At 39.9% G+C, this 27,091-nt stretch overlaps 1 protein-coding gene across 3 annotated transcripts; it reads left to right on the plus strand.

Moving 5' to 3' along the window:
• Positions 1 to 1,498: 1,498 nt before the first annotated feature.
• Positions 1,499 to 26,898, plus strand: DDX46 (DEAD-box helicase 46). 3 transcript variants are annotated; one of them, XM_075715100.1, is made up of 23 exons: positions 1,499 to 1,546; positions 4,292 to 4,480; positions 4,760 to 4,900; positions 6,800 to 6,917; positions 7,814 to 7,979; positions 8,289 to 8,440; positions 8,765 to 8,878; positions 10,515 to 10,680; positions 11,052 to 11,172; positions 11,526 to 11,701; positions 12,147 to 12,268; positions 13,071 to 13,149; positions 14,972 to 15,054; positions 15,824 to 15,988; positions 16,353 to 16,515; positions 17,429 to 17,622; positions 18,195 to 18,332; positions 19,008 to 19,157; positions 19,821 to 20,018; positions 20,627 to 20,845; positions 22,955 to 23,099; positions 23,799 to 23,872; positions 24,649 to 26,898. In XM_075715100.1, exons 1-23 carry the CDS (start codon positions 1,530 to 1,532, stop codon positions 24,694 to 24,696), a joined length of 3,138 nt encoding a protein of 1,045 aa, XP_075571215.1. In that variant the 5' UTR covers positions 1,499 to 1,529; the 3' UTR covers positions 24,697 to 26,898. The 3 variants fall into 3 exon arrangements, with proteins under 3 accessions (XP_075571215.1, XP_075571216.1, XP_075571217.1); XM_075715101.1 differs by having other exon boundaries at positions 6,800 to 6,905; positions 19,821 to 20,000; XM_075715102.1 differs by having other exon boundaries at positions 6,800 to 6,905; positions 19,821 to 19,994.
• The last annotated feature ends 193 nt before the right edge of the window (positions 26,899 to 27,091 follow it).

Genomic DNA, 27,091 nt, shown 5'->3' on the forward strand with positions numbered 1-27,091 from the left:
CAAAAATACTGTGTACAAAAAGCAACGGCTTTTTAATCCTCAGCATAAAAATTTTAATCCTAATCAGCTAAATACTAAGGAAAGAGCTGCCCCACCTGCTGTACGTTCACTCAACCCCTTGCACCGTCCTTACACGCAAGGAAAGGCGAAACGGGTTTTCTTCTCAAGCGGTGAAAGAAAATCTTGCTGCGAGACCTAACCTGGAACTTTTCAGCCCGTGAACGCTCGTTTTTGTCTGACGACTCGGAGGAAGGCTGGAGGAAGCCCCCCGGCCCTTGGGAGAGCGGCGCGGGGCCGGGGGAGCTTGTGCTAAACGATGCTGCTTCCCCGTTGGGCAAGAAGTGGATCCCTTGTAGTCCCTTTTTAACTTCTCTCCGTTCATGTACATAATTCTATTTAATGTTTATTGCCAAACTGGTTGTTTTTCTATTAAAAGTGGATTTGTTACCCCCTTCCTCGGCGGTTTGTCCTGGCTTGGGAAGAGAGGGCAGTGGCGCACCGGGAACGCCGCCTGCGCTGGGCAGCGAGCGCAGGGCCTCGGCCCCGGCACTTGTGATGAGCGGGGCGGCGGGCAGCTGCCTGCTGCTGCCCCTTTTGGGGTGCTGCCCATTTTGGGGCGCTGCCTGCTGCTGCCCGCTTTGGGGTGCTGCCCGTTTTGGGGCGCTGCCCATTGGTGCCTGTTTTGGGGTGCTGCCCATTTTGGGGCACTGCCCGTTTTGGGGCACTGCCCATTGGTGCCTGTTTTGGGGTGCTGCCTGCTGCTGCCCCTTTTGGGGTGCTGCCTGCTGCTGCGCATTTTGGGGCGCTGCCTGCTGCTGCCCGTTTTGGGGTGCTGCCCGTTTTGGGGTTCTGCCCGTTTTGGGGCACTGCCCATTGGTGCCCGTTTTGGGGTGCTGCCCATCGCTGCCCGTTTTGGGGCACTGCCCATTGGTGCCTGTTTTGGGGCACTGCCCATTTTGGGGCACTGCCCATTGGTGCCTGTTTTGGGGCGCTGCCCATTTTGGGGCACTGCCCATTGGTGCCCGTTTTGGGGTGCTGCCCGTTGCTGCCCGTTTTGGGGCGCTGCCTGTTGGTGCCTGTTTTGGGGTGCTGCCCATTTTGGGGCACTGCCCGTTTTGAGGCACTGCCCATTGGTGCGTGTTTTGGGGTGCTGCCCGTTTTGGGGTGCTGCCCGTCGCTGCCCATTTTGGGGTGCTGCCCGTTTTGGGGCGCTGCCTGTTGGTGCCTGTTTTGGGGTGCTGCCCATTTTGGGGCACTGCCCGTTTTGGGATGCTGCCCGTTTCTGCCCATTTTGGGGCACTGCCCGTTTTGGGGCACTGCCCATTGCTGCCCATTTTGGGGCGCTGCCCGTCGCTGCCCGTTTTGCGGCCCTGCCCGGGGGCTGCGGCCTCCGGCCGCCAGGGGGCGCGGGCGGCGGGCGGCGGGCGGAAGCGGGGGGCGGCCCCTTCCCGCCGCGCCTCTCCTCGTCCCGGGCGCTGGGGCGCGGAATGGCCGCCGCCGCCTAACGCAGGGACCGCGCCGCCGCCGCCATGGGCCGGGAGTCCAGGTGAGGGCAGCGGGGTGTGTCGCTGCCGCGGCCGGCCTGGCCCGGCCCACGCCGGGGCTCACGGCCGCCTCGGGTGGCGGCGCGGTGCGGGTGGCTGCGTGGTGAGGGGGGGAACAAAGGGCGGCGGCGGCGGGGCCCTCCCGGGCGGCGGGCACGCTGAGGGCCGCGGCGGCCGTCGTGGCAGGCCCCCGGGGCCGGGCCCGGGCCCGGCGCGGGAGCTCGGAGTTCGTTCTGCGGGCGGGGCTGGGTGGCTCGGGGCTCCGGGCCGGGCTTCAGGGCCCCGCCGGGCCGAGGCGCTGCGGGGAGGCTCGGCGCTCCCCGGGGGGCTGGCAGGCTCCGCTCCGCCGCCCTGAGGAGCCGGCGTGGGCCCTGGCCCCGTGTCTGGAATCGCGGGGGTCGCGGGGTGCGAGCGCCTAGTTGGGGTGCCCGGCCTTGGGTCCGGAGCGCCGGGGCTGGCAGGCACGAACCCCCGGGCCTCTCGGAGCCCCCCCCCCCCCCCGGGCCTCTCGGAGCCCCCCCCCCCCCCCCCGGGCCTCTCGGAGCCCCCCCCCCCCCCCCCGGGCCTCTCGGAGCCCCCCCCCCCCCCCCGGGCCTCTCGGAGCCCCCCCCCCCCCCCCCCCCGGGCCTCTCGCTGGTTTATTTTAAAATAATAACAATGGCGTAATTAGCCGGGTAGGCTTTTTTACCTGGATTAGACGGTTTTGCTTGTTGTTTTTAAGTTTATGCAGGGTCACTTATCTTTTGTCCTCTCGCAGCGTGTATGAACGCCTGATTAAGGTGTTGTAACCGGCTCAGCAGTAACGTGATCGTGTGCTTGGTGTGTTTTGGGTCAAGCCTGTGCTGCCGGCTGAGTTGGAGCTGCTCGCACCTTTCGGGCTTTAAACCAACTCCGTAATTTGCAAGCGCGGTCGTGGCATATGTCTGTGTTGCCTAGTTTAATGTAACCGTCAGATTTTAACACCAAAACTGTAACGCAACGGGCGCCGCATGCAGTTGTCCCTACCCTGTAACAGCTTCCTAGATCCATAACTGAGATATATGCTGAGAGAGGCAGGCTAGTTGAAATTTTAACAACCGGCTTGGCTTCAAATTAGTGATTCAGTGAAGAGCTGGGCACTCCCGTAGATAACTCTAAATTAGTTTCAGACTAGCTGGGGCAGCAGTTGTTGCCAACAGGACACCGTTAGCGACTCAGGCTGCAAAATCTCTTGGGAACTGAATGCCAAACTGCTGGCACTCAAGCTAGCGGGACTCCCTTGCTTATCACAGTACAGCTTCTCATAATGACAAGTCTTTTCCTGTTTGGGCTAAAAATAATGTTAAAAGTGGGTTTAAACTTGTATTAATTTTCTGGTTTAATACCTACGAAAAGTTTGAAAAGTGAGGAAATGGTAAGAGGGTGAGAGTGGGTGGAGATGGGTGGGGTGGGCTGCATGTGCTGGAGCTGATGTAAAGATATGTTCATCAGATTAGGGCTTTTGCAACCTGCAATCATATACTCAGCTTTATTGCACGCTGTAGAGGAAAACAAACAAAAACATTTTTAGTTTTCTAAAACTAGAAGATTAGAACGGGGGAAGTATGGAGCAGATCCCGTGGCATTTTGTGACAGAGATGGGAAAGAAATGAGATGGATCTAACGCTGACAGATGTTCTTGCATTCAGTTATACTGCTGGTAGGCAGTGTATGGGTATCATGCTGCTACTGTACTGATTCCAAATGTACATGGCACCTAAATATACCAGAGTGCTGAAATAAACTATATTATTTTTAGTGCCGATACCGTTGTAATACAACCCTGGGTGGCAATGATGGACGGGAAAGAAGGAGGTGGGCGGCTTGAGGTCTTGCCTTCTCTGCTTCTTCCTGCTTCCCCAGCCTGGCTGCTGGGCTTGTCGGGAGAAAGGGTCTGTGGGTCCTGGGCTACAGGAGGGTGAACAAGGGAACTATTCTGGCGTGGTGAGTGAAAATCAGGAGTCGGAGGAAGAGGAGGTGGTCACAGTTGAGGTCCCTCTGTGGCTTGTACACTCAGCTGAAGAGTTTCCTAGAGAATTCCCAGCCCTACTCTCTCCCACGGTATGGCTGGGATAAGAGAGAGCATTAATGAGGGGGGAAAAGGAGACTCCCATCTCCATCACACACCCCTCAAGCCTTGCTAACTTCTTAAAGCTTCTGTTGTGATGTTTGATGACGTTATGGAATTTCTTTCAATGTCAGCACCGTAAAGGCATTGACCATTCCTGTGTCACGTATGCTCAGGGGTTTATGTTTCTTCGATTGCAGTTTGACAGCTTTTCCATTGAGCAGAGGTATAATTTACCTAGCTTACCTGGATAAAAATTATATATTGTATACAATGCAACAAAGACCAGTTTTATTTGTTCGACAAATTTTGAGAGAGTTTCAAAGAGTCTTCGTCTTTTCCTATGTATAATGGAAAACAGTGGATTTCTAAAAAGGAAATTGTTCTTGATGTTCTAGTGTTCTCATGATGTGCTTATAGTAGCACTCTAAAACCAAACCAAAAATATGACCGAGTAATCCCTCTAATTGCATCATCGTTAGGAGTATACGTATATTAATCAGTTTGGCAAGATGATTACAAATGTTTAGAAATTTAAAAAATCCAAGACATTAAGATAAATCATTCTTTTTGGCCTGTCCACCTAAATATGACAAATATCCTTTAACTGCAAATTGTTCTCACGCTCACGTTCATCTTTTTCTGTGAATTTATGATGCAGGCATTATCGGAAGCGCTCTGCGTCACGTGGACGCTCTGGTAGCCGTTCTAGAAGTCGTTCTCCATCTGACAAGAGAGGAAAACGTGGAGAAGACAGACGCTCTAGAAGCAGAGATCGAGAACGTAGACGTGAGAGGTCACGCAGTAGGGACAAGAGAAGGTCTCGATCGCGTGACAGAAAGCGTCAAAGGTAGGACTTATCAGTTCCAGTCAAAGTAGGTAAAAATGCCTGTCATCTGAAGATTGATGTTCTTCTGCTATAATTAGTTACTCTGCTGCTGTTCGTGATAGATTGTACTGTGCTTAATGGTTTTGCTTATTAAATGGTTTCTAGCTGCTGGTGCTGGAGTTTGTAAGCTCTTAGTGGTCTTGATGATTGTTGGATTCCTTTTACGACCTGTTCCTCAATAGCAGGCTAAAATTATACTATGTTCACATGCTAAATAAATAAAATTTTGTTCTATGGCAGACGTTCAAGAAGTAGAGAAAGGGAACGGAGCCGAGAGAGGAGGAGATCCCGGAGCCGAGAGAGGAGGCGCTCCAGAAGCAGAAGTAGAGGGAGACGGTCTCGATCCTCCAGTCCAAGCAAGAACAGGAAAACAGAAAACAGGTATTTGTGTTCTCTAACTACAATCAATATCGTAGCGACAAAATACCGTGAAACTATTGGTAGCGTGGAGGGATCATCAGGCAAAACTATGCAAAGCTTTGGTTTGTCGAACAAGCAGAATATTATGCGAGTGTACTGTTACCATCTTTTCCCATTGCTTAATGTGTCTAACACAGTTTGTTGTGAGAACATTTCTGTAAAAGAGGAAGATCCAAGTTGTGGCAGCTAAAAAACGCAGTTAACTTTAAGACTGAACTTCATTCTGAAAGTTTTGTAGCGCTTCATTGTTATCTCAGGTTCTGGTATCAGTAAGTAACGTTTTGTGTCCCAGCATGTATGCCCAAATTAATAAAGTACAGGTGCTCTCTAGCACAGGCATTACGTTGGAAGTAAAACTTACTTTGAACTTGTAAATTACTGGAGAACAGAAAGTTTTAGTTACCAGATTTGCTCCAGTGCAGTGCTCTCAGTGATGCACTATATAGTCTTCTTTCTCAAATAAAGCACTTTATTTCTTTGGAAACATACAGGGCTTTAGAAAAATACAGGTAGGGTAGCAGCAGGGGATCTATAAACAGCATCGTGGTGACATCTATAACAGGAATTTCTACACTGTTGTAAGTGCCACTGGTTGTACCTGAACTCAATGTTTCATCCATTCCTTACACAAAAAGTGTTCTAAAGAATGTAAGGCAATGAAGTTCGGAATCTGCTTTTTTTAATTATGTTTTTGCAGGAAAATAAAATACATAGTGTAACTCTTCAGAGAAGCTCAAGAAGTCTGCTTTGGTAAAGCCACCACCTGTTTATCTGCTTTCTTGAATTCTGTAGGTGTGCTTAGTGCTGCAGTCAGTATAGATTTGACAAGTACTGGTCTTAAGGGTTTACAATTGAATAAACTGTCTAGTAAATAGACTTAGTAAAGAGGTGAACCTTTTAGATGTTGACTTTAGAAATGTGTAAAAACTTACCACAGGTCGTGTTCCTTTCAATATATTTTAATGGAATTTTCAGATACAATTACAAACAGCATATAATCATGCTATATTGTAAAATGAGTGGGAAGTCTGTAAGTTGTAGCAGCAGTCTGTATAAAGAATAAGCAGGTTGATGACAATCTAGAAGTTGTGAGAAGCTGGGATCACGAAGTCTTTTGGAATAAGTGTATGCTTTGTATTAGAATAGCCCAATGAAAAAGGATTAATGACATTTAATTGGCTAAGGTGAATTTTACATTTATTTTCATGAGTTAGCACATGTTTGGTTTGGATGCTTTTATTTTGCTTTTTTTTTTTTTTAATTGGAAGCAAATAAGGATAATAAAATCAGTGATAAACGGGGTTTGTATTAAATGCAAATCCACAAGTTACATTTGAGTTACATAAGTAACTTTTCCCAGGGAGAGGTGTTTTTGTCTTTCAGCCAGTACTGTATGCTCAGGAGGACGTTCAAATTTCCATGGCAAGATGCTAGATCACTTTACCTTTCTCTAGAAATTCAACAAAGAGGAAATTTTTAGTATCTCTTTTCTAACTGCTGTCTTCAAGGAGGTGTAAAATAAACTGCAGAACCACTAGAGTATCAATTGCAAGTGTTCTGGAAATGAAGTCTGCAACTTCCTCCTGTAAAGAAATGAGAAGAACAGAATCAAAGCATGTGAATCGGTGGATTGCAATAGATTCTAAATTTCTGGTAGTTAAAGGGAATATTTCTATGAAATGGAAAGATTCTTTGGGAGTCAGTGTGCAAAGATTCTTTGGGAGTCAGTGTGCTTTGTAAGGTATTTGAAAACATAAACTTGTACAGGGTGTTCATAGTTCTGTTTCTATCCAGCAGATGTGTATTCCTGCCCTGAGAAAAGCTGTGATGTTCTAAGAAATCTTTGATCTTACCTTTCAGATCAAGATCTAAAGAAAAGACAGAGGGTGTGGAAGTTTCCAAAGAAAAGAAAAAAGACAAAGAAGACAAAGAAGAAGAGAAGGATAAAGATGCTACCACAAATACCGTGGCCACTGAGGTAGAAGCTTTTAACACTTATAAATTTAAAAGATAGAATTTAAACCAGGAATTAAGTTAGCCATAGATTACTGCATTAACAAAAGAAAACCTGTTCTTAGAGCTGGACAAAATCCCCACTGAATGAGAGAGTATTCTTAGTAACACAGACTCCTGTCACAGGGTATGCTTCCAGTTCTTGGCATAAGAAACATCCTTCTCATTTCAAGATTTCGAACTACTTGGACCGCAAACCACAGACAAGCATGAAGGATCTCTCGTTTTTCACACATTAGGTGTCAGTGAAGGAGCTGAAAATTTTTTCTGGCCTCTGGACGCAGGCAGCAATCAAAGAACAAAGGGAGAGGGAAGCTCACTTTACCTTGTTCCATGACATTAAAAGATGTACCGAGATGAAGAATTCCCAAACCAGCAGTTTTAGCTAACTCTTCTAAACCAGCGTGTTGTTACTAACCCTCCTTTGTTAACAAGCGGCTGCACTGTCAGTTAGGGCTCCCCAGGCATAAACCAGTCACAGGTTTTTTTTACTAGAAGGACTTTTGGAAGTAGAGGGCAACATGATAATTCTTTAGTCTTTTATGGCTCAATGGCTAAAATGAGTTGAATCTCACTGGTGTTACAATATTTTTTTTTCTAGTAAATACAGGAAAGTTTAATTTGCTATTATCTTAAAAATTGTACGCCAGCTACTATAATGAAAAATAAAATTGGAAACTGCATTTGTTACTTGAAAATGTTACAGTTGATGTTAGTATTTTGCATTTACTTCTGTTGTGATAGGTTTGTGGATGTCCAGTCTTCTATGGCATGCTCACACAACAATTACATTTGTTTGAAGAAGCATAGGCTAAAGCCAGTGGCCACTAATTTTCACTGTTTGGTTGGTTTTTATCATAGAATTTTGATCAGAACAAATTAGAAGAAGAAATGAGAAAACGAAAAGAAAGAGTGGAGAAATGGAGGGAAGAGCAACGCAAGAAGGCTATGGAAAACATAGGAGAACTGAAAAAAGAAATTGAAGAGATGAAACAGGGGAAAAAATGGAGTTTAGAAGATGATGATGGTATTTAACTTTTTATATATAACAGTTAAAATACTTTTGTTCTTACTGATATTTTTATTACATTACCTTTAAAGCATTTAATTACTTTTCAGAATGTGAACTGTAAAATAACAAAGCCTAAATCTGGTCATGGCTTCAAACGGTTTAAGATACAATTGGGATTAACAAACTGAAGAGAAATTGTATGAGGAAAAATGATACAGTAATAAAACTGGACTGTGGTTATTTGGGTAGACTAATAATTTAACACACGTGAGCGCTTTTCTCTTTCCCTGTCTGTTTTATTCCCATCTTTCTTGCTCGTATTAGATGATGAAGAGGAAACCGCAGAAGGAGAAAAAGAAGGCAATGAGGTTGAAGATGAAGAGTTAGATCCGTTGGATGCTTATATGGAAGAAGTAAAAGAAGAGGTCAAGAAGTTCAATATGAGAAGTGTGAAAGGTGGAGGCGGGAGTGAAAAGGTAAAATCACTAAGATTTCTTATCTTTGTCTTTTAAAAATAGCTTTCTTTTAATATCAAAATAGCTTTGAAAAAAGAAGGCGGGAAACTGCAAAAAAGTAAGAAGTAAGTTAGATGCACTTAATGCCTGTTTGCCTTAACTTCAATTTCCTGGTGTTTTATCAAGCTGTTGTAGCAAGCATTATTCTGATAAAATTTCACTGAAGGAAGTGGAGAAAAAAAATCCTGCATAATGCATTCAGAAGTACGAATATTCTGTATCTTTTATACAGTATGTTTTTTGTTTTATAGATAGTGCAATAGTTTTTCTTAACTGTTTTTGTAGAAATCTGGACCAACTGTTACCAAGGTAGTAACCGTGGTGACAACCAAAAAGGCAGCTGTGGAGTCAGAAAAGAAGAAAGGGGAGCTCATGGAGAATGACCAGGATGCAATGGAGGTAATGGAAATGTCTTGTATTTGTACTATGAAAAGGCAATGTGCCTCTTATGAGAGGCAGGAGAATGAGGATAGTCCTGGGATTTTTCCATCTCCAAGGAGATAAACATTTAGTTATTTAATTTGCAGAACCATGGTCACAAGATTTTTGATCTTAGACAGTTTCTTGTTACTTGTACTGGTTTTTTTTTTTTTGTTTTTTTTTTTTTTCCAGAAATTGCCATCACAGCTTTATTGTTCAGAGGCAGTTATATACAGATGAGAACTGAATGAGTGCATCAGGTTGTCTGGCTTTGTAATTGTTCTTAATATGACTGGGCTGGCATATGTCACATGAAGTGTGTGTTCAGTTCATGTGTCCAGGTTACTGAAATTGGGCAGGCAGTCCTGGCGATCCTGTGTGTGAATGACCCACGAGCTAGTATGAAGTGTTTACATATGCAGCTGCTCAGTCTGCACGTTCAGTCGCATGTATCTAATCTGAAAAAAATGGGGTTTGTGTGTTACATTTCTGCTGAATTTCTTTGTAAGTATAAATATATTAATTTCCAAAACACCTGTAAGTTATGGATCTCAAAACACTTCATAAATCATAACGAGACAGCTCTTTTGGCACAAATGAGAGACAGATGTTCTTATTTTACAGTTTAGGAAACAGTAGAAAGGAGTCTGATTGTGCCTAGGGCTACAAAATGTTATGCCAAATCGTGTTCTAGTAGACAGCACCCTAAACCAAATTTATAAGCGTTTTCTGTTACACTGGCTGCAAATAACAAATGTGTTTTAGTAGGAAGAGGTGGTACAAGTAGATAAATGTCAGCTGCCCTCTCTGGATCTGGGTTCAATGAATGGGTAGATCTCCCTATAGTCTTTACAGTGTGCAATTTTTTGCATGTTGAGCGGTGGCAGATCGGCACGACTATTGAATTTTAACAGAACAGCGCTCTGGGATTCTCACGGAGCCGTCTTGCTTAGTGATTGGACCTGAACTTCTCAGAATTACCCTTCTGTGTCCAAACTGCCTTCATAAAATGCTTTCAGGAAAATAGGAATCCTGAGTACTTAATGTGGTCACATGTAGTGTTGTAGGCCTGAATAGTTGTTAAGGGTAGGGCTATGTTGCTGTCCAGGAGGTCTTGGAGAGACAGCCTCGCCCAAATCGTGGACTGGATACCCTGCTAGTGCTGTAGCTCAACTAGGTCATGCTAAACTCTGTGTTGCTGCAGTTCCGGTGTTAGTAGTAGCCAACTAGTTTAAAGCTGAGTTGGGTGCACCTGTCGGAGCTGTGACTGCAGCGGGACACAAATCTGTGGTATGCTGGCTGGATTTTTTTTCTTAGTCTTTTCCTACCTCTGTTGTATGGCAGTGATTATTTCTGAACGACAAGGCTGGTAGTTATTATTCATAAAGTCATGAAAGTGATATGGAACACGGTGAAAGTTAAGGTTTGGGACAAACTGAAAGAAATAGATGAAAGAATAATAGGGACTCTTAAATGGAGAGCGGGTTTTCAGTATCTGGCCTAATAAGGTAAGGAGTAACCGTTGCTTCTGAGTAAAGTTCCTTTAGAAATGAAAAACCAGAGCCTCTCAGAATACCGTTCATACTAATTTACACACAAATTATAACCTATACAGTATTCCTCAGAAGAGGAGGAAGTTGATCTTCAGACTGCCCTGACTGGCTATCAGACCAAGCAGAGAAAGCTGCTAGAACCAGTGGATCATGGAAAGATAGAATATGAACCTTTCAGGAAAAACTTCTATGTTGAAGTACCAGAACTAGCTAAAATGACTCAAGAAGGTAAGGACAAACAACAACCAGAACACCTTGGCTACTATTAAAGAAAAGAATGACAGATTTTGATGTGCAAAGAAACAGCAAATTCTTCTAGAATATAAAGAACATTTGGAGCAACATGGTATAGAAAAACACTGAATCGGTTAGATTGCTATTATTGATAACTTCATATAATTATATGTGAGGCTTTGATTGAAAAATTTACCCGAGTCCTTTCCACTTACCTCCTGTATTTATGTGTAACAAGCTAAAAGCTGTTTTTCTGGTGGTGTTAAAATCAGTATTTTATGTTCAGGGACAGATCAAGAATATTTTGACGAAGGTAGTAGAGAAATGTCAAGTTTGACTCTGTTGTAATATAAACTCTGTTTCAGAGGTGAATGTGTACAGGCTGGAGTTGGAGGGTATTACAGTCAAGGGAAAAGGCTGCCCCAAACCAATAAAAACCTGGGTACAGTGTGGTATTTCCATGAAGATTCTCACTGCCCTCAAAAAGTAAGCACTTTATGAACTATATCATGCTTGATTTTGCTCACTGTGTTCTGTCGTAAGTGTATGGGAAAAACCTTTTTCTTTGTGGCGTAATGCAACGTGTCATGTTTGTAGATGTTACATCTATGGCCATCAGGGTGTTTATCGCTCAGTAGTGAACTATTGTTACGAACTATTCCTTCTGCCATTTGTATCGTGCTTTTGCTGCTCATTTTTAAGCTGTGCTTTTTGAATGGCACCGATATGTATCTGTAAATATGAATATGCAAATTTTTTTAGCATGACTTTGTGATTCACATCTGTCAAATCCTATTTTGTTCTTAAAATATCTTTTTTTTTTTTTTCCTTTCTTTAAGACATGGCTATGAAAAGCCCACTCCCATTCAAACCCAGGCTATCCCAGCAATTATGAATGGACGTGATTTGATTGGCATTGCTAAAACAGGAAGCGGAAAAACTATTGCATTTCTGTTGCCCATGTTCAGACACATTATGGATCAGAGAGCGTTAGAAGAAGGAGAAGGTCCCATAGGTACAAAGCTTTTATTTTCAAAATTGGTATTTAAAGAAATGAAAACTCAAGCATACGCTTTAGAAGGGTCTTCAGTACTTCTCTTGGTTATAGGGAGGAATGCTTACTTACTAATGTCCATTAATGAGTGGCTTTTTAAAAATTTAGTTAATGATCACCATGCTGTTTAATGTTGTTTGTGATCACTGTGCTATCTAATGTTGTTTCAGGAGCACTTGCATGTCTGTATATCTGGAAGGGCGACCTTACTCATTTGATTTTGAAACTTTGGCCAGAGTTCCACCCCATCCTCATACTGTCTCAACTCTCTTTTTCTTGAAATTACGTATTTAAAAATACATATAAGTGAATTATTGTAAACATCACTAAAAAAGATTAATTTTTATCGTATAAATAACAACATCTCTCATATTACAACATATGATGAAAATGCTTCGCTTTTCAGCTGTCATTATGACACCTACTCGCGAGCTGGCTTTGCAGATTACCAAGGAGTGTAAGAAATTCTCAAAGACACTTGGACTTCGAGTTGTCTGTGTTTATGGAGGAACAGGAATCAGCGAACAGGTACGCAAAAGACGTGCCTTCCTTGTCAAATAATTCTTGAACTTTATTAGCTAATGTTACTTTTGCAGTGAATTTGGTTCCTTTCCCAGAAATCCAGTACATTTGCAGTCTTCGTTATGGATTTTCTCTGCATGAATGGTAGTAATGCAAAAGCTTAAGCTTTTGCACGTAACTTAAACTTAAACATACTGATCTTCTTGAAAATTCTCAAGTGTGGTCCTTAAAAGTTTCAGACTGTTTCTTTTTATGTATGTACTGAGCATGGCGGTAATTAAACTATTAGTGCGATGTGATACTTTGAAAGTTAGTGAGAAGATATATTTTTATGCGAGTTCTCCTCAAGATAACAGAAGCCAGAAAATGTTAACTTTGGTTTGTTGCATTACCAAATATTACATGTTAGAGTAAGTTAGAGACTAATTTCAAGGGGTCCGTCTCCACCCCCTCCCCCTGGTTTATGGAAACAACATCTGTGACTGAACATGGCTTATTTAGCATCAGTTGTCCCTAATATAACATGTGACATTTCTTACAAGCCCTTAACTGTATAGAAGTCATATCCCCATTACAGCTACTTCCAGTGGTAGTAACTTAGGTTGTCAGAGGTTAGTCTTGTGGAAAGCAAAGTTTTCCAAAGACTTAAAGAAATTGCTAAGTAAAATCTTCACATAAGCAATTCGCATTAGTAGACAGCTGTATTACAGTATGTTGTTTCCTTTTTTGCAAGGTGATACATGTTTTTTAAAAAAAACCCACAAAGCCATAAACCACTAATAATTTGTTTCCTATGTTTTAAAATCAGATAGCTGAACTCAAAAGAGGTGCTGAAATTATTGTTTGCACGCCTGGACGTATGATTGACATGTTAGCAGCTAACAATGGTGAGTAGAAAACCTTTTCCTACGGAGAATTTTTTTATATTTGTTGTGTAATTCTAACAAATTCAAAAGATCATGTTTTTTGATAAATGGTCGTATGGAATTTTCTTATATCTCTTCAGGCTGCACTATCTAGCTATTGAGAATATATAGCACTAATGATAGGTTTAATCATATATCGTTTTGACTTTTTTGGGGAGGACAGGAAATACTACATTCTTGAAGAGTTTCTGAGAATGTTTATCGTTGTTAAAGTGTGCTGGTCCAAATTTTTTAACTTCAAGTCCTTTAGATAAAGGTTGTATAACAGTTGCTTATTCTGTCTGCCCATTGCTCCTTTATTATTGTTAGCGTAGCTCAGCAGTTACCCGCTTGTACTTAAGAGCATCTGACTCTGCCTTTATCTGTTGGTTTTAAAAAACAAACAGACAAAGAAGCCCTCCCTAAATAACTCTTTGAAAGTAAAAGAACTGACCTTACATCAAATATTCAGCTTGATTAAACTGAGACACTGCAGCTTTAAGAGGTTTTGTCCTAGTGTAACCATTGCATGCTTATTAGATAAAGTTTTATTATTAAATTATTCCACATCAAAACCTCTACTAAACTGTTGACATTATTTAACTTCTGTGGAAAAAGTACCTTCAAGACATATAGAACTGGGCTTCCAAGACTTAAATCGTCAAAGGTAGGTACATTAATGCTGTTCCCAAGTAATTTTACAAAGTTATTATTTGGGGATGAAAGTGTTAAGATGTTAAATAGTTATGTAGGTTTTAAGAAATGTTTATTTTGTTCCTTAAGTATGAATTCCGTATCTTAAAAAAAAATGCAGTGCTAAATCTCTAAAAAAATAATTTGAGGATTCAGCTACAATTTGCTGAAGCTGAAAGGACCAAATTCTACTGTAGTTTGATAGGCACAAGTCTGAGCGATAGCTATAGAAAACGTGAAAGATCTGTTCCGTTCTGAGAGCATTTGACAGTGTCACTCCACAGTTGTTTGGAACTGAATGTGCTCACATGTTTATATCGTTTGAGAATATGATTCCTAAATCCCTTGAGTTAAATCCTTCTCATGAAAGGGAATTTCTTAGCTATTTGTTTGGGAAGGGTGCTAATTATCCTGTCCATCATAATTTCAAAATGTTCACAGACGTACAACTTACTTATTTTTGTTTCCAGCTGTCCCAGAGTTTGGGGTGGTTCTTAATTTTAAATTTAGTAGTGTTACTGGGTAGGTTTTGATCTTTGTGTAATCATTTTGAAAAGACTGCTTACTCTGTTTTATGCGTATTATTAGCTGTTACCTAGAAGTAGTGTGATTATCCTCAAAGAGTTATTTCTAGCTCCAAGGAAGCATTACAGATTATATGTATAAAAGGAATTTTTCTGAGGCTGCAACAGTTAGCACTGGACTTTGCCTTCCACACATGCGCTGTAATCTCTAATATGTTTTTTTCTAGGTGGCGCTGTCAGATAATGGCTGATGTGGCTCCTTGCTTCATCTCAGTCTTAGTTTTATGATGTGTTTTGGCGAGGGCAGTTTTCTGAATTTTACAGGTTCTTCTGGCCCTCTGATGGTATGCAAGAGAAGAGTTTGACAAAATAAAGGGCCTTGTGCATACTTACACATTTCCCAGAATGTATATGTGATTAAAATGAGAACATTAAAATTCACATTTAGTGAATTTTTTAAAAAATTAAGTAATGTCTTTGTTAGAAGATAGTGAGACTATATAACATTTAAAAAAAAAATATTCCTGAGGGAAACTAGATTTCCATTTGATTTTGTTTACCATGTGTTTTTTCCTCTCCTTTCACAGGTCGGGTGACAAATCTCCGCAGAGTCACATACGTTGTACTTGATGAAGCAGACAGAATGTTTGACATGGGTTTTGAGCCTCAGGTAATTAACGACATGAGCGATATTGCCACAAGACGTTATTTTCCACTTAAAGGGTTTTGCAATGCTACGTTATTATTACATTGCCAATGAGCGTTCAAAAAGATGTGCTACATACGGACAACAGTTTAAACTGACTCTTTAATTTTTCTGTTACCCTCACATGCTTTGTTTTCAATAAATTCTTGCATAGTTTAGATTTTTCTCCAATATATGTTTTTGGGGTTTTTTTGGGTGTTTTTTTTTTTTAACACACTTGTTTTGGATACTTGTGGCCATGTTGTAGCCCTGTGTAATCCCTTGGTGCAGGTGTCATTAGCAGCTGTAGCCTGCTTATAAAGTCTTTGACATCTCCTGGCAATGTCCTGCAGGAGACAGGAATGAAATGTTGGAAATGTTGGTGACGAATTACTTGCTGGCAGCTTTGGACATCCAGGACTCTTTCAGTTGTCATCAGGCTATATTGTCTTCCAAAATTAGGAAAACTCCCTTATTTCGTCTCTTGAGCTGTAGTGTCTCTGCTGCATGTGTTAAGATTTCTGCTGGGCTGTTGCCGGGTTGCATATTGCCACTCAACGTCCTTTCGAGTCCAGCAGGCTTTGCCCGTCTCCCGGTGCCAGCACCTAGGTCCCGTGAGCAAATCTGTAAAGAAATGTTTTGTAGTCTGTGTGTAGTGCAGATACCACGTAACTTTAAAGATGACAGCACTGTATGTGTATGGAGTTCACTTAACAGCACTTGGGTATTAACAGGGAATGTTCTCTTGAACCAGGTTATGCGCATTGTAGACAACGTCAGGCCTGATCGTCAGACTGTCATGTTCTCTGCTACTTTTCCCAGAGCTATGGAGGCATTAGCTCGGAGAATCCTAAGTAAACCTATAGAAGTGCAGGTTGGAGGCAGAAGCGTTGTCTGTTCTGATGTGGAGCAACATGTTGTGAGTATCGCATATCTGCCTCGCTTATCTTCTTGTTTGCTTGCAAAAGGCTATTTCCAGCAATATTGAATATAAACCAATATACCCACAGAGCTTTTTTTTTTTTAGAAGTGTAGTGACCTTATTAAACATGAACTCAGAATAAACTAACATCCTAATCTGCAAATGCATTGCAATGACTTGGTTTTTAAAAACTTGGTTTTATACTACTAAGCTGAACAACAGTTTTGCCACTAGCTGTGGAAACAGCCTGAAAAAGTCATCTCCTGTTCCTGATTTTTTTTTTAATGCACCCTGAATGTGTTTAATGACTTAAGATACAATTTATACTCTTTCTACTTTGCTTTTGTATGTCTTTTTCCAGATTGTCATAGAAGAGGAGAACAAGTTTTTGAAGTTACTGGAGCTACTGGGACACTATCAGGAGAAAGGATCAGTTATCATATTTGTAGATAAACAAGAACATGCTGATGGGTTGTTGAAAGATTTAATGAGAGCCTCTTATCCTTGCTTGTCTCTTCATGGAGGTAATCTGCAATCTTAAGTATTTATATTAACAACTCCAAACTAGAATGTTGGTATTCAGTAGCTACAAGGAGAAGTTACTTAGTTTCAATTATTATTTCTTCCTAAGCAGGCTTTGCTTTATAATTGGGAAAGATATTTGTCTCTTATTTTGAATTAGACATGATAGTTTTCCATAATTGCTCTTTATGGTTCCCAGTGAGATGTCATCAGATGCCAAATCTTGTCTCTGTACAACAAGATTGTTGCTGAGAGTTAACACCTCTCAGGGAATATTACTAACTACTTGCTATGGTAGAGTAGTGAATGCCACTGGGGGAGTATTGTATGATATTTTTACTTGAGATTCCACAATAATAGCAGCTGTTGTCTCACTTTTCTGCCATCAAGTAGTAATATAACAGAAGTAGTTTAGTAGCAAGAGGAGGAAATCTCTTTAGAGTGTTGTCCATCCCAGAGTATTTTAAAACTTTCTATATATAATGCTCTTAAAAATACAGTAACCAATAAGTACAAAACCACCGTTCATTTAGTGCAACAATGGAAGAGGGAAAAATATTCTCGTTCTTCTGAGACTTCTATTGCCTTTAGAGAACAGACAAAGCCTCCAGATGAGGTCTCAGTTGAATATAAGAAGTAAAATAGAAAATCCTATTAAAGAAACTTTTGAGGATCTTGGTGTGGGAAAACATCTTTTTGTAGTGGAAAAATCCAGAATAACAACACTTTTCATAATAGACTAAGAGATTTCTTATTCCAGCTAATGTAAGTTGCCTGTAAAAGTGTGAAAGTACTGAAATTTTATTTGCATAGGCTTTCGGTTGGTTGAAGTTGAAGGGTGTTTTGACCTGTGTACAAATTCTTTTGGCTCGAAGCAGAGCTTGATAATTACCTGTTTTGTCTGGTTTCTTTCAGGTATTGATCAGTATGACAGGGACAGCATAATTAATGATTTCAAGAATGGAATTTGCAAACTTCTGGTGGCCACATCTGTGGCAGCAAGGGGCTTGGATGTAAAACAATTGATGCTGGTGGTCAATTACAGCTGTCCCAACCATTACGAAGATTATGTGCACCGAGCAGGCCGAACTGGACGAGCCGGCAATAAAGTATGTATAATCAGTTGCCTGTTTTGGTTATTACTGAATTTTTTTCCTTATTTATTGCTTGATCAAGGTATTCCCAAGGGGATAGCTACAGAGGGAGCAGTTTACATCATTAGTTGGAAGAGGGTTTTCCTTTAGAGTGCATCTAAGGTTTTTGAGTGATCATGTGTAAAATACATTCTGAATTTTAGTATTGTGAAAGTTGGAACTTACATGTTGTTCTGACGTATGAATGTTCTTTTAAATCCCATTTGTGGCTGAAAGTTTGGGTGTTTTTCACTGTTGGAAATGCGCCCTACTGAATTTATAAGATTTTTATTTTCCAAACTTTTAACCGTGACAAGATTGAAAGGAAGGACTTCAGTTTGCACCATCTGTGGTTGATTATCTCTGTATCAGCTTCCTGGGAAATCACATTATTCATTCTACATTCCCACTAAAAAAAGTTTATGCGTCAAAATCACGGTTACTTTTGTTGTCCAGAACATCATCTGCGCAAGGGTGCTTCAGTAAATTTAGAGATAAAGTGTCTTTAGAGATTTTTCTTTATTATCTTTTAAATTAATTTTGACCAGGGGTATGCATATACGTTCATTACTGAGGATCAGGCACGGTATGCTGGTGATATCATTAAGGCTTTGGAATTGTCGGGGAATCCGATTCCTACTGATTTGGAGAAGCTCTGGGCTGACTTCAAAGACCAACAGAAGGCTGTAAGTAATTCTTTCTTCTGTAGTGGGCTTTGGTGTGGGTTTAATGCGTATGCACGTGGGTCCAGTTGTATAGCATACATACATGAGTCATCTCGCTGATTTCATTGAGAACACATACGTGTGCTTAGGTAAGTGTGTAAGTGTTTTCAGGATTGGGTCTTGAATGTCATTTACAGGACTGTTCTTGAGAATTTAAATGCTGTTAATCTCGTATGTGATAGAGAAATGCCTGCTGTATAAGGGGCACTTTGGCTTTTATCAAAATTCACGTAAAAGATAATGAAGTTCTTTCACAGAATTTGTATTATTATTTCTAGAGCTCTCGCCATCAGAGGATCTTGCTCATGCTGAGAAGAGTGACTTTGGAGTTTTTCCAATATAAAAACTGGAGGGTTTTTTTTTACTGCATTTGAAAAGCATTTAAAATGTATACTTACAGAAAATCCCACTACTGCATTGTTTCTATCTGCTGAATTAACATAGCTTTTTTTATTACGCTTCATTGTAAAATACAGTTTTTAAAATTTGAAGAGCTTTTTAAATGTGCTAGGATTTGCTTTTTAAAATCAATAACTTCAAAATTATTTTTATAATTTTATAGTTATTTTATGACTATCAGAATCGGGATTTTAAACTTCTAAGTATGAAAGTGTATGTGTTTGGTTTTGTTTTCAGGAGGGAAAGTTGATTAAAAAAAGCAGTGGATTCTCTGGCAAAGGTTTTAAATTTGATGAAACAGAACAGGCTTTGGCGAATGAACGAAAGAAGCTACAAAAAGCAGCTCTTGGCTTGCAAGATTCAGATGATGAAGATACAGCTGTTGATGTAAGCACCTGAAAATAAGATTTAAGTTGCTTAAGGATTTCCAATACAGTTGTTTTTTCCCCAGTAGGTTACATAACATGTTGCAGAATGCATGGATTTTGTAACTCCATGTCCCACACTGCTGACTTAATTAGTTAAATTCCATGAGTAGATCTGTATGTATTCTTTTATATCAAAGATATATAGCTCTGAAGATCAAGATCCATGAAGATCTTGAAAGTCTCTTTCTGACTGACTGGTAGTCTATACTTACTATATGTAGTTATGTAAATGTCACAGAAATTCTTTTCTTTGTAATACTAACCTTGCGTAAATGAAATAGGACGATTGCCCTCAATTACAAACGTGTTTTTACTTGCAGTGTTTTAAAGACATTCATAGTAGCATTTTCTATTTCTAAATCCTTATCAGAGTCCTTTCTAAATGTTTGTTAGGCTCCTTTTCATGACCCTGAACATAAACACTATGTTAAAACCTTTTCCTGGTTATTAGATCATCTGTTCCTTTTGTTAAGCTGTAGTTCTGGGCAGGCTTCTACCATTTCTACAAGATTTAATTTTTTAAAAGCATGTAAACTAAATGCACCTCAGTGTTTTCTTTCCTTAGGATGATAAGACTATCTAATGGTAAATGCAGTGATCTAATAATTGTTATTTTCTTTAGATCGATGAACAAATTGAAAGCATGTTCAATTCAAAGAAAAGAGTGAAAGACATGGCAGCACCAGGAACATCAAATGCTCCTACACCATCAGCTGGGAACGCGGAAAAACTGGAAATTGCTAAAAGATTGGCTTTGAGAATCAATGCCCAGAAGAATCTTGGAGCAGAGGCACAAGTATTGGTCCCCTTCCACTTTAAGGTCAGACTCTTTACAGAGCAATTTTTTTCTTTTTCTTTTTTTTTTTTTTTTTTTTTTTCCTTAAATAAAGGTTATTTGATTCTTTGTTCTGTGGCTGCCATTTTATTTAGTGTCTCTGCACACTAATAACATGCTGCATTATTTAGCTCATTTCTGCTGGGCTAAGTCAGTTCTAAGTTGCAGGATTTGTAATTGAGCTAATATGATAATAAGATTTAATACAGAATGGGAAATGCTTTGTCTGTCCTGGCAAAGAGTTAATTCATTACTGATAAAATGACATAATTAGGTTTTGTCAGCTTTAGCAGAGTTGCAGGACATCTTTCTCCGCTGAAGCATGGGATATACAGTCCATTTAGACTTAGGTTAATGTGGTCGGGAATGTCCAAAGGTACTTTGAGCTGAACATACAAAGACCAGTAAGATCTCTTCTATGCAGGTGTGAGGGGAGTTATCAAGAGGAAGGAAAGAAGAGAAAGAAGTTTGGAGAATGTATTTGTTATGTGGACAATTATATAACACAGAAAACTTTAATGAAACCCTTGTTGGTGTATCTAGGACTTCTTTTGGCTACCTTGTTCTCAGCTTGGACCTGGTTTTTTTTACAGGATGTGATGCAGCAGGCTACAAATGCTATCCTGAGAGGAGGCACGATTCAAGCTCCTACTGTATCTGCCAAGACCATTGCAGAGCAGCTGGCTGAAAAAATCAATGCTAAGCTCAATTATGTACCCATAGAGAAGCAGGAGGAGGAGAAGCAGGATGGAGGACAAAACGAATCCTTTAAGAGATATGAGGAAGAATTAGAGATCAATGACTTCCCACAGGCAAGTAACTGTTTTGCTATAATCAAGTGTAAATGACCATTATTTAACAAAGGCTATCTTCATAGCTTAGACTATGATTATAGCAATAAAATATTTTGTCTCTATTTCTTATCATACCTAATTGAAATTACCACATTATCTGTGACTACTTCTCAGTTTATAGATACACAATGTTTTGGACGTATTCCAGAGTATATCAGGAAAACAAGCATTCCTTATCATACAAACATGTCTTCACCCTCTGCCACTGACTTTTCTCGTATCCAAATCTTTGACACTGTCTGGCATTTTATTTCAAAGGCCATACTACTATGACTGATACGGCTCTTTTGCCTTTTTTATTACCTGAGTATTTTTGCTATTCAGAATACTGCTGCTCTAGTCTACCTCATCTGTTACTTTTGAGGTTTTATCTTGCACGGTATCAAGCACAAATTCCTTGTAGTTATCTTTGAGGTTCCACCCAGGTTTGCCTTATTTTATCAAGTTGTTGTGTTACCCTTCCTTCTCAGAAATCCTCTTAATTCTTATCCTTAGCGGTTTCTCATTCATAGAACATGTTCTAGATTTTATAATTTTGCTAAGGATCCTTCTAACCCTTCAAGGATACGCTTGCTAGGTACAAAACATTGCCTGCTCATAATGGCTAGACAGGTGACCATTCTGTTGTCTGCATGCGTGTGCCTGCAAATAAACAAATTGTAAATCTTTAGATTTTTTTTTTTTTTTTGTAGACCTGCACTAGAAAAAACAGCTCTCTTCTGATCTTCTTTTTGTTCTTCAATATTTTGTAATATCTTCTCGGAAACACTGATGCCTATATAGCAATTCATCAGTGAGAATCGTCACTGCTCATTATGTCCCTGGAAAATCTCTGTAAGGGAGAGGGACTCATCTTGTAACATATGCACATGCAATACTGAACGCAGTGCAGATCTGAGCTGACAGAGTTAGAGTAAGATAAAATGATCACCTAAAGCAAGAATGACAGCTGACTGTGTAAGCTGGTTTTTATAGAAGTGCTACACAACCATTCCATACCATCATGTGAGCTGTGAGATACACACAGGGTAACCTTCCTGATTGTGGGTGCAGTCACTTCTGAGAGTCACATTAGCGCTGAGAAGGTACCTCTTGTAGAGAGAATACATAACAGGCAAAATTTTGGTCCAGGAACATACAACTTGCCTTTAGAGGCTGTATTCCAAAGTTGGCTTCTGGAAAAGCAGTGGTTTAAGGTAGGATATATGGTAGGTTTGCTCAACTTACCAGAACTGAGAAAAAAACAAACAGGGACTGGAAGGGATCGTTCTTCCCGTCAGAAATAGCTTTGCCTTCACGCCAGGGCAGCATGAGCTTCTCCGGTCTTGTCCTGAGTCCTCTAACTCTGAATGCCAGACCTCACCACGACAGAAAAATGGTCTCAATCTACAAGTAACTGCCAACAATCTACTAGATACTTTCTAGTAATTTCATTGTCTAAATTAATGGGATGCATTTATCATAATGAAGTATTTTTGAGGGTATTGTAGAGATTTGGGACAATTTTTACCAGGTTCTGAAAAACAACTGACAGTGTTCATTCCTTAGGCTTTATTTATGGAGATTTTAAGGTTTACTTATTTTTGTCTTTAGCTGATGAACTTTGCAGAAATACACAGCATTTATTTTGTTAAAGGGAAGTACTTGCAGCCATTAACGGTATATGTTTGCCCTTGAAGTCTGTTCCTGTACAAGAAGTGCTAAATAAAATACTTGAGTGCTGCTTCAGAAAATCACAAGAAAAAATTACAAGTTTTAAACTTTCAGTGTAGCAAAATGGAAGGTCATTTAGAGTTCTTGCTTCAGTAGTGCTATGCATTCATTCTGTTTTCTCCTGCTTCTATAACTTTATCTCGTTGACACAAGAGGCAGATTTTTTTAAATAAAGTTGCATCAAAATAACTGGCTAAAATTTCAATATATGTTTTTAAAGTAGAATGCCGTGACTGATTTTCTTTCACAGTGTAGTGGTTGTCTTGTTTGTCTAATATGTCACCTAACCTTTGGACTGCCATTTTGTGTGATGCCTTTCTCCTTGTTGATCCTCCCATGTCCTTTACCTTGCAGACTGCCAGATGGAAAGTTACCTCCAAAGAAGCGCTCCAGAGAATCAGTGAATATTCTGAAGCTGCTATTACAATCAGAGGAACTTACTTCCCTCCAGGCAAAGAACCCAAGGAAGGAGAACGAAAGATTTATTTGGCGATAGAAAGTACGTATTCTTTTTATAGATGTTTCAATGAAAGATATGACTCTAGTTTTTTAATTAGACATGGAATCTCTGTAGTCAATGTGTCTGGATGCTCGGTTACAGACCCACTGTAGTTACTTTGCAAATTAATATAATCACTAAAGAAACACTTGTTTATCTCAATACACTTTGTCAAATGATTCATAGGGATCACAGAAGTGTGTCTCCTGAGAAGACTGTCCCGCCACAGAACAACAGCAAACGTGTGTGGAATTAGTTTGGAGGAGAGGGAGAGAAAAGGGGGGGGGGGGGGGGGGGGGGGGGAATACCAGAATAAGCACAAAGATGTCTGTGCCAGTGTGAAATAAGGAAGAAAAGGGAATTGTGTGGGGTTTGGCTGTTAAAGGTGGTAGAGATTACATCAACTACTACAACAGAAACATTGCAGATCTCATGATCGTTGAGTAGAGTTTTTCTCAAAGAAACCTCTAATCCTAGGTATTTCTGAATAGTGTAATTTATGACTGGTTTAAGTATCTTCCTTAAAACAGAACACAGTCTAGCTGTGGCAGTCTATACAATACTAGAGCGTTCTTCAGCAAATAGTTGAGGCTATTCAGCAAGTTTTACAGTGTTTCTGAAAATAGCCAGCAGTGTTTATTCTGTAGGCTTCATATAAAGTGTTTAAGATGGTAATTTTTTTTTTTTTTTGGTCTTCAGGTGCCAATGAACTGGCTGTACAGAAAGCAAAGGCAGAAATCACACGACTTATAAAAGAGGAGCTCATCAGATTGGTGAGTGAAATATCCGGAATGCAGAGGGAAAGTGCCTTAATTTGTGTTTTATACGTTTGATTTCTACAAACGTTGACACTCTGGCATACATTTTTATTAATATCAGGGACTGGAACTTACAGATCTCAAAACCACTGTTTTGTTGAACAGCCTAGAAAATATGTTCCTGTGTTCAGTCAGCCAGACACAGGGCTATTATCCAGCCAGCAGATGGAGATAACACATTAACAGAGCTTTTTCACCGAAGACCCCTTACCGAGTTAGGTCCAAATGCATTTCCTAATTTCAGCACCAGCAGGCAGGGGGGAGGAGAATTATTCCCTTCATTTTAATACTTTATATGTGTTGAGAGATGTATTTTGCCGTAGCTTTACGGCATAGCCAGCTAATAATCAGCTGTGTTCAGCACGGTCTGTTTTCAAGTAAGATATTGTCTTGAGAAATCGTGTTTTGAATTCTCTGGTTGAAGAAACCCTGGCTTTCTCTAGAATAACCTTCAGTGCTGCTACCTTAGACTTGACAGTGTCTTTGGCTTTTTCTCCTAAGTAGCCTTTCAAATCAGCAGTCAGTTCCAGTGGTCTTGCTGAGCCATTATTGATAGCTTTGTTTCTTTTTCAAAATTGTTGACCTCACCATAAAAATGTTTTCCAAGGGAAGGAGATTGCTGAGGAACTGCTTATTCACATGTAACGTGGATTTATTGTTTGTGGGGTTTTATTGCAATTCGCTTGTCCATTTTCACTTTTAACTGTGATTATTCTCTCCTTTATTTGCAGCAAAATTCATACCAACCAACCAACAAAGGAAGATACAAAGTTCTATGAGTATTTGGAGTTACCTGTCTGCCAGTGGCTGGTGCGTGAAACTTTGTGGCTTCTGTTGTTTTTGCTGTTTACACTGCTTATTGTAAATTAAGAATTTTTTTATTTTGTCTTTGCGGACATTTTTTAACAGAAAATTGATACTTGCTGAAACATCCTAATCCTCTCCACTAAAGTTATCAGTCTTAAAGCAGACCAGTTTTGGCGGAGCATGATTTAATTTAAAAGTGCGGTTTATATACTTTTAATCATAAAGAATATAAAATAAAACAGATTTTAATTTTCCTGACAGACTATACTGTTAAGTAAATTAAACAATGTTGGGATTTGTGTTGGAAATTGTTAGAATGTACCTGCTTCATATTGTGGGGATGGTTCACGCCATATCAGTTTATATTGGAAAAATGACAAAACACCAAAATAAAGGCAGGATTTTCTCCTGATCCATAGCATCTCTCTGGCTGGTTCCGCACACATTCGTTCCCTGTACAAATGTCCCCTTAAGGTCAGAGAGTCTTGCAGTGATCAGAGTAGAGAATTTTATCCAGAAATACTTGAGGTCTGGTTTTAAGATCTTCTTATCCTTTTCACATCCCATTTTGTCTCTATCATCCAGGTAATGGAATAACTCTTTGGGGTTTTTGTAAAGTGAAATGTTTTGTAGTATGAAAAGTTTTCTTGTTTTTTTTTCTAAACATCAGAATTTTAGGATTTGATTTTTTTTCTTTTCCCCTCATTCTTTGGCATAAGAATGAAAGCCTGTTTAGTTTAAAAATGAATTCTCAGAAAAAGAGAAACCTCTTTTGTAATGAAATATGACTTTGTCACTTTTTTATAGTGTTCTTATATACACGTTTAATGTGATCCCCCCCCCAGGGTTGTCGTCTTTATTACTGTTAGGACATGGCTTTAAGTAAAAATGAATAATGATATTTATGAGTGAATTCCACAAATATTGACTATCATTGCAGTCAGTAAGCTATTGGGACAGGCAAGACCTTTCTTTTTGAGGTCTCATCCCCATAACCATTAGTATGCACGATGGACACTTACTACTCTTAAGCATTTAAATTTCCTGTCTACTTATCTGGAGCCTAAGCGGTAGCAGTTTGAATCGTCTCATTCTAGCAGCTGCAAGACTTTTCAAGATGATGACTTGCAAAAGGACTTTTGTAGAAAGCTTTTCTTACCTGACACATTGAGATGTGTCATTTTAAAACAGCTGTGTATATACTGCTTTAACCCGGGTGAAGACAAATCATACAACCTGCATCATGGCTGTATAAATTCACAACTTCTGTTTCCCAACTTCAGGTAATTTTAATGACTATTTCTGTTTACATACAACTGTCTGTTACTCTAATGTCAGTGTACCTCATTTGCAGCTCATTTGCAGTACAGGAGAGGAAAGGAATGATTATACCACCGTAACAGTATACGATTAGGATAAGAACACCCAATTTGCCAATATTAATACACTGAGTAGAACAAAGAGAAGCAGCACAAACAATAACACTTCTCAAAATTTAAAAAAGAAATCTCAAACTAAAGCCCTATGGTTCCCTTTAAATACATCAGGTTTCCTTCTGTTAAGAACTGGGTTTTGATAATGCTTCATACAACTTGTTCATTGAATTGTCTGACTTTTGACAGTGTGCTCCCAGAACAGTGACAGGTTTTGATGTGTTTAATGAAGAGCACTTTCAAGTTTGGACAGTCTGACACTTCACTAAAAATCTTGTTTCAAAATGTTCATATATATATATATATATATAGGTATCTCCTAAAAAAGGCATGATGGAGACATTTTTGTGATTTCCAGCTTTGCACTGTTGGATTTCAGAGATGCAACAATGTATAATCTTTAACTTCCTGGGGTTTTTAAATGCAATGTCAATATTCCTATGTTTTTTAAATTCCAGCAAAAATAAAAAGAATTTCAATGTATATTTTTCAGAAACTGTCTTTCTGAATAGCTCATCTGTTTTCTGCACTTACATTGCTTCTGTGTTTTTTTGCTGTGCCAGTTAACCTTGTACTTTTTGAAGGAGGGTGACGTGCAGTAACTAGTGCTTGCGTTTTTCTGCTAGAAATGCAATGAGGTGCAGCTCAGGCTCAGTTAAGAAAGCTGCAGTGAAGGTGTTTGGATACATGAAAAGAGCAGCGAAATGCATATAAGCCAGAGGAGGAGAGACTCTTGAATTAACGAATACACAAGGAAAAAAAAAAAAAGTGGAAACGAGAATACAAGCTGGGAGAAGACACAATTAAGTAATGAAAAATGTTATATTTAGTTCTTTCCAAGTGTGTCCATGGATAGAGACAAGTTTTTTATAAACATCAGAGTTTGGCTGCTTTCCAGGGAATCTGCCCTGCATGGATTCCTGTCACCAGTTGT

Source organism: Pelecanus crispus, chromosome 8 (assembly GCF_030463565.1).
Source record: "Pelecanus crispus isolate bPelCri1 chromosome 8, bPelCri1.pri, whole genome shotgun sequence".
NCBI classification, from domain to species: Eukaryota; Metazoa; Chordata; class Aves; order Pelecaniformes; family Pelecanidae; genus Pelecanus; species Pelecanus crispus.

Bases quoted from the DNA above. Each gene is read 5' to 3' on its own strand.
- DDX46 (XM_075715100.1), top strand. The intron at 6,918-7,813 runs GTAGAAGCTTTT...TTTTTATCATAG, and splicing joins CAAATACCGTGGCCACTGAG to AATTTTGATCAGAACAAATT. The intron at 15,055-15,823 runs GTAATTAACGAC...CTCTTGAACCAG, and splicing joins ACATGGGTTTTGAGCCTCAG to GTTATGCGCATTGTAGACAA.